The following is a 16,018-nucleotide window of genomic DNA, read 5'->3' as shown; positions in this document are numbered from 1 at the left end:
CAACATGCATAATCTCCTTTCAACTGGCTATACATAATGTTCAAACGCTATGTTTATGCAAAAATATCATGTTAAAAAGAATATGCCTAATGTGTAGTTAGCCAAGAGAAAATGACTATAAACCGGAGGTCCCTCTGCAGTCAGTAAAGACGATGAAGGAGTTTCCAATCTCGATGCATTATAATGTTGTGGTTAATCAATAAAACTACTTTATCCTAGAGTTAACATTATCATTATTTGTATTGTACATTTTAGAAAGACAATTAAGTCAACCTTTTCAAATGAAACAATTTTTCCTGATTGAACCCTCTGGAGAATGTAATGTTGCTCTAACATTGGCTTTGAATTGAGTTTCCTTATGCTTGTTGATGAAAACCTGCCCGTATACATGTACATAGCACTTTAATGTGGTTTTTGTGAGCCTTAATTTCAATGTAACAGCCAGCTAGTATGGTACTTCTACCAGGTAATCTGATTAGTATATGTCTGTACAGAACATCTGATCACAACCACAGAAACTCTGAGAATACTGAATACAGGCCGGCCAAATTTAATAAAAGAAACATACTACTTCCAGGAGTCATCTTTAAATCTACATTTGTTTGCAAAATATAATGAAATTCAGTAGCTGCATGTTTGACGATTTATAAATGTTCATTAAAATGATTTTTCTTACAGTAAAACTAAAACTATAATGACCATGAAATGAACATGGAATTCAATAAACAAATTACAGCCATTAATTATCATTATACATTATACATATATACCTCGATCTGAATGTCACTAACGTAAGTATCAATTTATCAAATTTATTAACCAATGCCTAGCTATCTATCATATAGCCACAGCCCTTTAGTCATTCATCTATCAATGTTCTAAATTCAATGAGGATGTGTTATTGATCAGTTGATGTTGTGCCAAACAATTGTTTTTTAGAAGCTGCAGCATTAACACACAAAGATCAATACACAAATGGATGGTTAGCTTGCATCCACTAGCTTGATCATATATATACATGTTATATTTAATATGTCTTTATTATTCTGAATATTGAACAGACCTTGTTTATTCATTTGACTGGGTTTAATTGAAAAAAAAAACATTGAAATTTTTTCTTTTTTACATTAAAGCCATATCAAATGTATGGCTTCATTTAAAATTTACATGCACTCTGAAATCAGCCAGGGTAATTAGAATGAATCATAGCAGAAAAACCAGAATTTTATATGTAACAACAGTGTTAATTTTCAGGGCCGGGTCTATTTTTTAACTCTCTTTTATATGACAACTAGCTGGTCTTTTCAACATTTTAACAGTTCCAAAGCAGGAGACTATTTTCCAACTCTCTTTATATGACAACTGGTCTTTTTAACTTTGTAACAGTTTCAAAATATACATTTCTGAACAAACATCTGTTAAAGATCCCAGAGGGATCTTGGCCCCTGGCATCACTGACTGATCATAGGTCTCGGTCTATTCTCCATCTTCCTTTAATTTGATCATCACAGAGAAACAGCACAAAAAATCTATTTACATTTGTAGCTATTTTGGAACAATCAAAAAGAAAACTTTTACCAACACGCAACTTGTCTTCAGAATTTTGGCAAAATGACAGCATCAAATAACTAAAAGGGACATTCAATTGATAGTTAACACATCTAATTTAATAAATGTGATTCAGTTAGAATGTACTGGATCACAGGTTTTTTTCTTTTTTTGCTTACAAAATTTTAAATGGAAAAATCAAAGTTTGAAACGCAAAAAGAAAAGAATCATTGAAACTGACAACCTTCAACAACGTAAGATTGATATGGTATATAATATGGGGAGAGCAATATCCTTGAAACGGAAACTCACTGTAATGATGTGAGTTTTAGGTGTGTGTGACACAGTGATGCTTGGCTATAAGGATGACGGGCCATGTAATGTTGTTGCCGGCTATATCATCTTAAACAAGACAGAATTGCCTGTCAGGCAGCATTATCTCGACGATGTACACTTGATTTTACCAGCCCTGAGTAACACCATATCTTCACAACATCAACCTGATCGATGGATTTCTCACATCATATAGCGTTCAAACATTTCTGAGCTCCAAAAAATTGGAACATCCCATAATATTTGGTCTGCTAAAAACATCCAAACATACATCATATTTCACTAAAATGTACAAATCTTACCAGAATAGCTATACTATATATGGCATTTGAAAACTGAAAAATTTTGTCTTCAATATCTGAAGCTGAATATTTGATTAATAAACTCAAATAAAGTATCATTAACAAAAGGCCCAAGGGCCATATTCTGTATTTGCATATTACAGAGTTATCTGCCCTTGCGGGTAGGAATTGATTGTGATGTCATGCGAGTATAATGTCATACTTTTCGGAGAAAATGATGTGAATTGCGCTCACAAAATATTGACGTAACAATCAATACCTACCCGCAGGGGAGCTAACTCGGCTAAAGACGGAATAATCAGTCATCTAACTACTGTGACATGTCATCATTTATTTCTGTTGGACTTGATTTTCGCGGATTATGAAATTTTATAAATTGTTTTGCATTTCAGTTTATGGAAGGACATGAATACCTATTGACTTTATAACTTTATAAAATAAGTCTTGTAAGTTGGAAAACTGTGATTGCTCGGGTTCAATCATGCTAAAAATTGGCCAACGTACATCAAAATGGTGTTATTTTCGAAGACCGAAAAATAACACTTTAAGGACTGCCTTTCTTATAATATTACCAATTTCAGCTCAATTACACAGTTAAAACTGGAGAGGAAGTTCGAAATGTGTTTTTCATGATGTTGTCTGTGGTTACCATATAATGGCCATCTTGGTTTTCTCATGACCAACCTGAGAAATAATGAGACTTCGTCAACCATATATTCAAAAAAAGTTTTTACTCAATCCCACTGAATTCCATTTGTAACTTCAAAAGAAGTAAAAAGTATACATGTATATGGACAGCACATGTATTGTCCAGTGCAGTCAGTATATGACAACCATACAATAATAATGATTGGGAAAGTTCTTTTCTAGCCCTACAATTGACCAAACTGTAATTAATAACTCCAGATGGTCACAGTGGTTGACAGAAGAGCAAGAACAGAACATGACACACAAACCATTATATACACTTATTGAAAAAGGTCTGAATCTTTATTCTCAAATTCTGGTCAAAACCAACAAACGGTTTCAAGCTATAGAAGATGTCCAAATCTATCTGTCAAAGTTGACATGAGACAGACCCATAGGGAGAGAATTTGTAGAAATGTACCAGTCGGAAATGTCAGACTCTCAGACTGTGTTATAAGATATGGGCTGGTTTTAACTGTCTGTGAACTTTTACAATCAAGTTCAAATGAACTATAAATCACCAACTTTAGCTTGATGTACTATTATGTCTGATGTTTAAAGTAGACTTTCTTATTCCCTGAAGAAAATAAAATATCAGAACAAATTTGGTTTAAAATGTAGATTTGGTTCTCATCAAGATACTTTCACACACACAAAAGTATGTTGTTCAATGACATTGTGTGTAAATGTAATTTTAGATTTTCAATCATGATTTGTTTAGATGATGTACCATAATATTTTTTTTCTTTGACAACAAAAACTTATCATATTTTACCCAATAAGCGATCTACACATTTAGAAAATTAAAAAACCATAACAGTTACTGCCAGGGCTTTTTCTAGGGGCTTTTTGGGGTCGATTAATTATATAATAACCCCTTACATGATTCCCAATGTAAATTATTTCAAATTTATGCCAAATTCCCAAATATTTATATAGTGTACTCCTGGAAATATTGTTCCCTGAAATTTGCCAATTTCTTTCCCAATATAAGGTAAAAAGGCCCCTTCCCAATTAAGTGTAAATATAGAACCTTTATATATTTTCAAAAAGAGGACCTAATAAAGAAACTTTAAAGATATTCATATGTTCAGTCTGCATTTCATTTGAGGTCTATATATATATGAAATTAAGGCCTGGTAAATAAGGGAGGGGGCACTTTTTAGGTTGAATATGGTAATCAACATTATCAAAAGCAAATTTGGCAATGAGTGACTTATGATGTCTAAGTTATCAAGACAGAAGTAGGTTTATCTTTTTTTATTCCTGACTTTAATTAGCAAACATTTGAATTATTGTTATAAGGCTGAGACAAGTTATCTTTAGAATATGGTAGTAAACTGTCATGCCTATAGCCTCTATAGGATGTTTCAGGCTATATTCTTATTGATAGCCCTAATGGGAAGTTATGTTGTATCGATACAGATAACATGGATGGTATAACAAACCATGTGATGTGATACCCTTTATTTCCTTTTATGGTTGTCTAGAATTTCATCTCGAGGTTACAAATACAGACATACATGTTGCAATGGTCCGTGGAGCATATGACGTAAATTTCACATAGTCAAAGGGAAATGGTCAAAGTAGCCTTATGCATTTATTAACAAAACTAGATTTCTACTGATCATATGCAAGTCTATTTATAACAATAACTACCGAAGAGATTGAAATATCTTCAGCATAATTTTTAAAAAAAAGCTCCAACTATTGGGTCAAAAGTGCATGTGGTGCACGTGACTGATGTGAAAAATCTCGGTCCTGATGCTGCATTACTCAGGACATCCAGCTATGACATGATATGACATCTTTCAAATATTAGCCACCACATTTTGAAAAACTTGTTAGCATGAGTACTAGTTCACTGTTTGCCAGCAACGTGATGCCACTGATGGCCTTGGTTTATGGCATCACAACTGTTGCTTATATATCCACATGATCATCAACCACAACCACATCTTCAAATGCCACTGTTAATTAAAATTGTGTGATCACATGTACATGTAGACTTTGTATTCTAATGCTAATGTGCTATCTTGTTAGCATTTGGCTATACTGTTACTGTTAGTGTCTAGTGAGCAATATATTTCATCAGCTAATATTCAGACTACCATTAGCTTTACACCTGTACCACAGGCAATGTGTATGTGTTGGTATATGTATACGTAGTGGTGGGCCCTGCATGCAATGATGATTGTGGTGGGCAATATTGTTAAACAAGAACGATTTAGTGATATTGGATTGTGAAATTAGCAAAATTGATATCTGGATTTATTAGCAGGGCATCCAGCCAAAAGCCACTGAGATTATATGTTTTTGACTCCCAGAATTAAAATTGACTCTTTGGTTTCAATCAAGCACTTGCACAATCTATTTGTTATGTTTTTGATTGAACTGATTTCTGAGAAATAGTGATTTGACTTCTGAAAATGCTAAGAGTCAAAAGTCAGTTCAACAGGATGCACATAACATATTAGTTTGGCAAAGATACACACTTCAGTCTTTTTGTTTTCGACTTGCCCCTCTGATTTCTATTTCAAAATGAAGGCCCAAGAAAACACATGGACAATTCTGTGGCAGGGTAGTCAATATGGTATGGTGCTTATCAAACTTATATGATGTTCAGTAAAACTAAGACAGTCAAATTTAAAGTAAAGGTAGTTAAAAGTGAAATAGCAGTTATGTATTCTGTGATTTGTAAAATTTTAATTGAAAATTGATTGGTACAAGGCTTTTGCAAATGCTTATTCGATGATTCCCATTAATTGAACAATAACAATTTCTTATCACTACTTGGACCCAACCAGTATCCATAACGTAACAGTAGGCGTGATTGTGTGCATATTCTAGTTATAATTCTACTATGCGTCCAGATTTCCAAATGTCTGGAGCTGCTGACGAATACTTCATGATGGTGTTGTTTTGTTTATGTGGAAATTATGTGTTTCATGAGATGCAAACAGTTAATTTTTCCAAAATCACAACTACTGTTCCTTAAAAACTGGTAGGGTCGGTCCCAGTATATATATTTGTGTAACAGGGTGGTTTTCACTAATTCGTTTTGTTTGTCACTAGTTGTGTATACCTGTGTACGTGTGTCCAGTTTACCTGTGTGATGTAGTCAATGTTTGTGTCCTTGTTTTGTCTCGTTTCTATTTTGTGGTTATTATCATTGTCTTTGTCCGGTTTTATCAGAGACACAAAAAAGTGGATTCGATCTGAGACGAACTTGATAGAAATTACTGCATATTTCGATTTGACCCTTCAGCCATTGTCAAGGTAGGTGTTTTATTTATAGTATACTTTTATTAATTGAATGATAAATGTGTGAATTATCTGTAATTATTTATTCTGGTTGTAGAATAGTTTTGATATATAGATTATACAATCAAAGAGTCTATAGTTTATACAATAGTCTTTATTAATCTGTTTATAGGGTCTTTATACCATATTCTGATGCGATCAAGAACAGATAAAGATCAGAAGAAACCAAGACCAGAGAGTTTGTTATTCCCTCAAGTTTACATATGCTAGTATTGTCAATGGTCAAATCCTGGAATAATTAATGAATTAAAAGATTAAACTAGAAATATGTCTATGAAATAAATCCAATATGTGGCCGGTACTAAAAGTTATCCGTTTTGTCACTTTCTTTTATTGACTATATAAACCTGATCTGCATTGTATTGTGCCGGAAGTATTCGAAGTTGATCAGATATGCTTAGAATATTGTGACCAATGCAAGAAATTGTATGATACACTGCTTGAAAATTACACAAAATAAATGTATTTAGCACTGTGTTATAAGATCTCACTTGTTAATTTATAATGGATTATTGCAGACAAGTATATCTTAGTATATGTTTTTGAAAGGTTGGTGTCACTAAATCACGGCGAAATCTATTAAACGGTATAAGACACTGAGTTGTGGTATCGCGTGCGCAGGTGGAATTCGCGCATAGCAGATGTACACAGACTCTACACCAGACAAGGAAAATAATAGTGCGAGTACGCTCGCACTTAAAATTAACAGTATTTCTTCATTTCTTCTACATCTTCTGTCTTTAAAGCAAGGATTAAAGGATTAGATGTCATTAAATTTATTAAATTTTACATTAGTGTTTCTTTTTACTCGATAAAAGAAGTGTTTGTTCCAAGGACATATATGAGAAGGATAAGTCACACTGGGTTTTGGGGAAATACAAGGCAGGAGCTTTTGTGTTTGGGCAGTGACCGTGACGTTGTCGATAACTGTTTTTCCTTTGATATCCGCCGGTGCAGCCTTTGATGTAGCTTGCGGGTGCGAGGGTTACCGTCTTACTTGATGAAGCTGGCCGTCATTTCATGAGCTGTCGTATTTTTTAACCCAAATTTAAGACATATCCTCTAAATATTCCATTCTTAAAGCCCCTGTGAGGAAGGCTCTGGGTTCTGTCCCCTGGCCGAGACACACCAAAGTCTATAAAAGTGGTAGTTTCTGCTCCTGCTTAGCGCTCAGCATACAGGGAGTGGGACGACTGGTTCGCCCGTTGTCAGTATAATGTGACCAGGTGGGGTGTGTTGCTTGGTGTCTTCGGCGGCATGCTTCAGTGATATAGCACTATAAAAAGGGCAACAGTTCCACTATACAAGAAGACACAACACGAACATACCGTAGCTCCCAGTACACTCATCTCGCACAACATACACGCAACACACCACATACATGGGAGGCCGTCCTTACATGACCATAGCTGTTAATAGGACGTAAATAAATCAAACTATTGTGTATTTTGGCGCCAACGTAATTGGCGCGACGTTATGCGACATGTACTTAAATGACGTCACAACGATTGTGACGTTATACGCAGTTTTATTAAATAGTCAGTTGATCAATGGTATTCAAACGCGTTGGTTGTGTTTTCTCTCACTCTATCACATTCATGACATTGGTGCCGTGACTAAAGAGACGTTTTTAAAAACATGGCTACAAAGTTAAAGGCAACCCGCGCAGGCCATAGAAGTGCAGTTACGAGGTTTTTAAAACGATTCGAGGACACAAAAAATGAAGAAGATGTTGACGTTGAAGAACTATCTTCCATCTTAGATGTGATTACGGAAAAGGAACAACTACTACAAGAACTCAATCAACAGATACTGGATCAACTCAACGACGATGAAGTGGAGGAAGAAATCGCAGATATGGATGAGTATACTTTTAATTTAAATTCAAAAATACGCAGCATGCGGAAGTTACTCAAAACCACAAACACACGCAGTACTACTTCGTCACTCAACGCAAACGCACAGAGTTTTCATATGCCAGAAAATGATGTTTTCAACAGAACACCTTACAGTCAGTCCATTAACACGGACTTGAGATTTCCCGACAATAGGTCATTTTCTACCATTTCGTCTCACTATCACAAGCTTCCGAAATTGGATCTTCCTAAATTTAGTGGAAACATTTTAGAATGGCATTCGTTCTGGGATTCTTTTGAATCATCTGTACACTGTAACCCATCACTAAGCGACGTACAGAAATTTAACTACCTGAAATCTCTACTCCAAAACGAAGCTTTACAAACTGTCACAGGATTTGCTCTTACAAACACAAACTATAACAAAGCAATATGTTTGTTACAAGAGAGATTTGGTCAAGAATACAAAATAAGAAGCGCACACATGCAAGCCCTTTTAGAAGTCCCAACCCCACGAAATACTCCCGAGAGTATGAGAATGTTTTACGACAGGACAGAGATTTTAATAAGAGGTCTAGAATCCCTAGGACAAGATCAGGACAATTACGGATGTCTATTGATACCGGTAATACTGAATAAACTTCCGGGTGAAATCAGGAAAAACCTCACGCGCGAACATGGCATGAACAACTGGACTTTAGGAGAGTTAAGAAAATGTCTGTTCAAAGAGATTAGTATTATGGAAGCGGGACAGTCTTTTGATTCTCACACAAACACCCCTTCATATACAGCAACATTTTTCACCGGAACTGAATCGAAATCGAAAGACGCGAACAACAAAACGGAACAAATAAAAAAAACATGCGTTTTTTGCCAGGAGATACATGCTCCCAGTAGCTGCACAAAAGTTTCGGATGTAGAAAGTCGGATACAGATTATAAAGCGTGATAAACTTTGTTTCAATTGTTTGGGAAAACACAGAATCTCTGATTGTAAATCTCGGAAAAACTGTAAGAAATGTAACCGTCGTCATCATTCGAGTATATGTAACTCTACACATCGTCAAGACAACATGCAAAATGACGCGATCACATACACAACAAAACACAACGCGAAAGAACGAAACAACGAAAATGCGACAAATCTCAAAGAACTTACTACTTCATGATGTACACCGCATCAGAAGTACACTCTTCACAAGTATTATTGAAAACAGCCATCGCACCAGTTTGTGTGAACGGTCAGTGTGTCCAAAGTAACATTCTATTTGACGAAGGTGCACAAAGGTCATTCGTTACACAAGAATTGGCAGATAAATTACAAATGGAAACCACCGGGAAAGAGACAATTAATATATCGGGATTCGGTCAAGTCGGAGACAAGGTGCGTCATCTCAGCTCTGGAACGGTTTACCTACAAACCAATACACGGGAGAAAATACCGGTCAAGGTTTTAGTTGTACCGACAATAGCAGTACCGCTTAATTCCAATAGGAAGCACATTGCAAAATTACCACACCTAAAAGGTTTGAAATTAGCTCACCCCGTTTCAGCTGACGAAACGTTTGAGGTATCACTTCTCATAGGAGCTGACCATTACTGGGACATTGTCCAAGACAAAGTCGTGAGAGGTAAAGGACCTATTGCTGTAAAATCGAAAATAGGATATTTGTTATCCGGACCATACCAAGGAATTTCATCTCTAAATCAGCGACAGAACATGTCAGTTATGAACGTGCTAGTATCACATAAAAAAGACGAATGCGATTTAGAGAAATTTTGGAAGGTGGAATCGCTTGGCATACAGAAAAAAGATGACAAAACCGAAGATGAAAGCTGCACGTATCTTGAAAACTACAAACAGTCGTGTATAGAGTTTCGCGGAAATAAATATATCGCCAAATTACCGTGGCGAGATGACCATTCACCACTTCCCACTAACAAAGAAGTTGCTCGCCGGAGAACGGAAAGTGTCATAAACAGATTGAGCAAGGACCCAGTTATGTTGAAGCATTATGCATCGATAATATATGAACAGGAACAGAGAGGTTTTGTGGAAAAAGTAGAGAACGATCAAATTACAAGCGGTAAGGTGCACTATATACCTCATCACCCAGTAAAAAAGGACTCGTCAACAACACCAATACGGATTGTCTACGATTGCAGTTGCCAACAGTCGAAAGATAAGCCAAGTTTGAATGATTGTTTACGGAACGACCCGCCTTTGCTAAATGATATTACATCAATACTTCTGAAATTCCGACGCAAAAAATTTGCCGTCTCCGCAGACATTGAGAAAGCCTTTCTGCAGATAGAGCTAGAAGAAGACGACAGAGATGTAACAAGATTCTACTGGCTCAAAGATCCCTCTGATCCTTCATCGGATTTAATAACCTACAGGTTTAAGGCTGTATTGTTTGGAGCGACCTGCTCCCCCTTCATACTGAACGCCACGTTGCTACGACATTTAGAAGATCACAAAAGTGACGTTACAGATATCATCAAGGATGATATATACGTTGACAACGTCTTACCAAGTTTTGAAAGAGAAGAGGATTTACTCGAATACTTTCATTCTGCACGATCATTAATGCTCAACGGAGGGTTTAACTTACGTTCTTGGGCTTCAAACTGTGATTCGTTGAACGAACTAGCCAAGTCAAAAGACGTGCTTGACAAGGACAAGCAAGTAAAAGTTCTCGGATTACGATGGGATAGCAACAAAGACACGATTACATACGTACAAAAGCCGATTTCTGATGTCGATGAAACGTTGCTTACCAAGCGAGAAATACTTAGCCAGTCATCAAAGATTTTCGATCCACTTGGGATTATCAGCCCGGTGACAGTACGCGGCAAGATACTGATGCAGGAAATATGGAGGAGGAAGTTCGATTGGGACGAGATATTACCAGAGGATATCCGGTGTCAATGGATGGAACTAAGTTACGATTTGAGGAAAGTCTCAACAACTGAAATTCCGAGATATTATTTCAAAGACTTACCAGAAGACACAGAAAGCATAGGTACGGTACTTCACGTGTTTGTAGACGCCAGCAAGAAAGCGTACGGTGCATGCGCATACATAACCAGTGGAAATCAGTCGCAATTAGTGATGGCGAAAAACCGTGTAGCACCATTGAATCCCGTGACTATACCACAGTTGGAGTTATTGGCTGCTGTGACGGGAGCTAGAATGGCAAAGCACATATTGACAAATCTGCAGTGTTCGGATGTATTCTATTGGAGCGATAGTCAGATTGTCCTTAACTGGCTACATTCTTCCAAAAAGATGAAACCTTTCATTGGAAAGAGAGTTGAGGAAATAAAAGACCCACACAAGAATTTACCTGGAGGTATTGCCCAACAAATGATAATCCTGCGGATCTTTTGTCAAGAGGAATATCAGCTACAAACTTTGGTAAGAGTACCAAATGGATAAACGGTCCAAGTTGGATTACCAATCAAACTCACTGGCCACAGTGGAATAGGAACGAATCGATCGTCCTCACAACAGTGGATTCTGATGTCACAAACAACAATGACAGTACGCAAACTCTTAATACAGATATCGGATGTAGTGTTATCAACATAACCAGATTTAACTCATACTCCAGGCTCTTACGGGTTACTGCCTATGTCAAACGATTCCTTTATAACTGTAGAAGAAAAGCAGAGGATCGGAAATCCGGAATTTTATCTCCAGATGAATTGAACAAAGCGTCAATTATTTGAATTAGAGTCGTACAAAACAACAGCTATCATGATGTTCTAGAAAGTCTGCAGTCGAATAAAAGCCATCATCTCATTCGCCAGCTTCGACTTTATTTGGATGATGATGGTCTTGTACGATGTGGAGGACGTATCAATAACGCCCCAATACCGTTTGACACACGATTTCCATATTTGGTTTCCGGGAAACATTCGTTTACAAGGCTTCTGATTATGGACACGCATAGACGAAACATGCATGCGAACAAAGGTACTACAATAACGTTATTACGACAAAAGTATTGGATTCCATCAATACGAAATGTTGTTGGAAATACTTTGCGGAAATGTGTACCATGTAAGAAAGTATCGGGTAAAGCATACTCGTCACCAGATCCACCTCCACTTCCCAAGGACAGGATGTCGGACGCTGCACCATTCACTGTTACTGGCGTAGATTTTACCGGTGCAATACATGTGAAACACAATGGACGGGACAAGAAAGTATATGTATGTCTATTTACATGCGCTAATATACGTGCAGTACACTTGGAAATCGTTCAGGATTTAACAGAGGAAACATTTCTCATGGCTTTCCGTCGTTTCATTAGCAGGAAATCCTTACCACGAGTTATGATTTCAGACAACGGAACAACATTTGTTAGCGCCGCAAAAGAAATAAGGAAACTTACGGAATCGACACTTGTACACCAATCTCTTAATAATTATGGAACAACATGGAAATTTATTCCAAAGAGAGCACCATGGTACGGCGGATTTTGGGAAAGACTCATTGGTCTTACTAAGAATTGTCTACGAAAAGACCTCGGACGTGCATATGTGAATTACGACTTGTTAATGACAGTTATTACAGAGATCGAAGCTATACTCAACGACCGACCGCTCACATACATCGGTGCAGACGTTACAGAACTGTCACCATTAACCCCATCACACTTATTGTACGGAAGAAGGATTAACTCAGTACTTTACCCTTTGCAAGACACAGAAGATGAAAACGACAACTTTTTCGACATGGATACCCACAGAATTCTAAATAAAGAGATGGACAGACGATTCCAGTTAATAGAACATTTTTGGAAGCGGTGGCGCCAGGAATACTTAACTTCTTTGCGGGAATTTCACCGTGCTTCAGGCAGCAATAGTCAAGTTATCAAAGTAGGAGATATAGTTCAGGTTCACGATGATTCACCAAGGACGACGTGGAAAATTGCTGTTGTGGAGGATTTAGTATATGGTAGAGACAATCTTGTGCGATCTGCAGTAATACGCACAAGTTCTGGTATCACAAATCGACCGATTATCAAGTTATACCCTTTGGAAGTCCGTCAGGAAGACGACAGAGACGCCAACGATGAGTCTAGTGGAGACGAGAACGATGGACCATGCAGAGACGTGAACAGAATACCACGAGTGGCAAAGATAAAAGCGAAGGAAAACATTAAGAACTGGTGTAAAAGTTAAATACGCACGACATACATGTAAATCCTAATTTATTAAACTCTAATTAATAAATAATGTCTAAGTATATATATATAATTGATGTGAAAGACTTTAATTCCACTTTTTACTTTTAAATATTGTTTATTTACATACTTATAATATGTATTACTGTGAACATAATATTCGCGAGGCCCCAGGATATTGTGTATTTGGCGCCAACGTAATTGGCGCGACGTTATGCGACATGTACTTAAATGACGTCACAACGATTGTGACGTTATACGCAGTTTTATTAAATAGTCAGTTGATCAATGGTATTCAAACGCGTTGGTTGTGTTTTCTCTCACTCTATCACATTCATGACACAAACAAACAAACAAAATCTTAAAGCAAGTAATAAACCTTGTGAAATTTAATAACCTTTACATTGGTGTTTATAACTACATCAATGGCCATAAACGCAACATGCAAGTGACAACTTAACCGTTGAACAGGTTTCCTTCTTTGTGCATTCACCAGTGACAGAAACCATACGTAACGTTAGATGATATCACAGTTCCAGGCCTAACGTAGATGTACGTTGTTGCTACATGTACATATTCTGAAAATCAGCAGATGGAAGACAAATGACGCTCTAAGTCATGACAGCATCCTGAACAATGTTGGTAGCTTAAAGTAGGTCCGGTGATACCGTGCTCCCTGGAACCATCGGTTCCGCTTCAATAGTCACAGGGCAGCTTTTATTGACAGACGGCGCGACGTTGCATGAGATCAGATACAATCCGCTATTTTTAGGTCCAATATGTGGTAAACTACATATACCGAAGCATAGGGGTTTAATTTTACATTAAATAAAGTGATATAAGTAAACAATACTTACCTGTGACAAATGGTAACGCCAGAACGAACAGATAGTGTATCCACATTTTCCTCTTTCTTGGCACACAGCATCTCCTGTTGGTGAAGCTGCAAAACTCTTTGTTATTGTCCACTACGCATGCGTTTCGTCTGCTGACAGGGCTGGACTAACGTACAAAATTGAATACCGTGTTGGGATAATAAATTTCCGGGTTATAATTCCTTAATCAATAAGGCTGGCTTAGACAAGCTCGTTGTTGTAAATCAGAAATAATTGAATATCAATGTACAGATTCAGTCACTGTGAAAATAAATTCGCGTCGTGCGCACCGTCAACATATTTCAAAATAACTATCAACGTAATTCGAGACATAATGAACAGCGGCAAGAGCTTTGAGTACTGCATGACACAATTTGCACAGCCAAAAACAGTGTTTAATTCATAATAAGATTGGCCATTTTCAATTACATTATGAATGATATCAGCGTTTAAAAATCAACGTTTATCTAATGAAGGTTTTTTTTCCCCGATACGGTCGACCACTTGTTTACAACCAAGGACGTACATAATAATGTACATGTATATGACGCTTATGATTATAAATACTTGTGTACAACTAACAGACATAAAATAATTTGCAATAAATGTCTATTCGTGCATAAAACATCGAATAGAATCGCTGTAACCCTTTGACCCTTTCCTAGCGTTACTGACATCGGACTGTCGGTGGATATAACCTCAGTAACAGTAACCCCTGGTGTATCGAAAATGCTACCTCCCGTACACACGTATCATTTACTATATATGGAATCAAAGGCCTGCGGTTTGTCTACGATTGCATAGCGGACTCACGGGCTGGTTCCTCAAATACACACCGTAACATTTTACTGACACTGAACATTCTCTACTAAATAAACAAAAAGTACAATGTACTATCTAAATCTCTGAAAGAAACTGAGGTTAAAAATGAAAATACCGGCCATATAACGGATATGACAGTTTCTCTAAAAGTGATCCACTTTGTCTTCAGATTGTCGCCATTGAGTTTGCTAATAAACAAGTTAGCAAAAGAGTCTCGAGGAACAAGGACAATAATTCGGCTTCGTTTATATTTAGAGGTCCGAAAGTGGACAAGATATTGCGATTATAAATAATGAAACACAGGATTATAATACATGGAGTGGCTATGTAATATGAAATCTATTAAACGAGTTCAATAATTTGATAAGACACTCGCCTTTAGGCAAATGCAACTGTAATTTAATGACAGATTTCTGGTACAGGATACTATATCCACTACACCAGACTTCAATTCTGTACATACAGTACTTTATGAATACAGTTATTGATTGTAATATCACCTCATGTGATCTGATATATATATAATATCGCGTTTATAATTTTCAATATTACGTATCCATGAATGTACGTAACTTTATATTGATCATATAACTACAGTAGTATTTATAGAAAAAAAAATATGGAAATAAAGGCACAACTTTTAATTTCGTTGCTACATAAGAGTGACAAAACCAACCTAGGATTTTACGTTTCCATCTACGTAGACAATGCGTGCGACATCAAAATTTGATTAATGACGTCATCATTATCTGTGACGTCACACATAGTTATGACGTCGCAGGTATTGTCTTGGTAGAAGGAAACGTATAAATAAATTACATTTGGTTACAACTTTATGATGAAATCTCAAATGATTTTTCATCTATACTTAGTAATTCTTCGGTATCACCTAGGATGAAACAACCATTTGAACAGCCATTTACCGCAATTGCTGGCACGGCAATATTGTGACGTCACAATGAAAATGACCTCATGATAAGCGGCTGTAGTTCATAGACGCTATGAATGTAAATTGTGCTTGGTAAGGTTTGATAGTGGGATTGCGATGAAAATATAAAACAAAAATAAAACATT

The 16,018-nt window shown here is 36.7% G+C and overlaps 3 protein-coding genes across 3 annotated transcripts; all 3 read left to right on the top strand.

Moving 5' to 3' along the window:
- The first annotated feature begins 7,832 nt into the window (after positions 1–7,832).
- Positions 7,833–8,904, top strand: LOC138319461 (uncharacterized). The gene is made up of 2 exons (XM_069262616.1): positions 7,833–8,675; positions 8,842–8,904. The coding sequence occupies exons 1-2, from the start codon at positions 7,833–7,835 to the stop codon at positions 8,902–8,904; spliced, it is 906 nt and encodes a 301-aa protein (XP_069118717.1).
- Positions 8,776–13,541, top strand: LOC138317535 (uncharacterized). Its single transcript, XM_069259277.1, has one exon. It carries the CDS (start codon positions 9,215–9,217, stop codon positions 11,489–11,491), a length of 2,277 nt encoding a protein of 758 aa, XP_069115378.1. The 5' UTR covers positions 8,776–9,214; the 3' UTR covers positions 11,492–13,541.
- On the top strand, positions 12,016–13,245 carry LOC138319460 (uncharacterized). Its single transcript, XM_069262615.1, has one exon. It carries the CDS (start codon positions 12,016–12,018, stop codon positions 13,243–13,245), a length of 1,230 nt encoding a protein of 409 aa, XP_069118716.1.
- Positions 13,542–16,018: the final 2,477 nt, after the last annotated feature.

The sequence above is a fragment of the Argopecten irradians genome, chromosome 3 (genome assembly GCF_041381155.1).
Source record: "Argopecten irradians isolate NY chromosome 3, Ai_NY, whole genome shotgun sequence".
Classification (NCBI taxonomy): domain Eukaryota; kingdom Metazoa; phylum Mollusca; class Bivalvia; order Pectinida; family Pectinidae; genus Argopecten; species Argopecten irradians.
The sequence above is the reverse complement of the archived record's forward strand: the minus strand, read 5'-3'. Positions and strand labels throughout refer to the sequence as shown.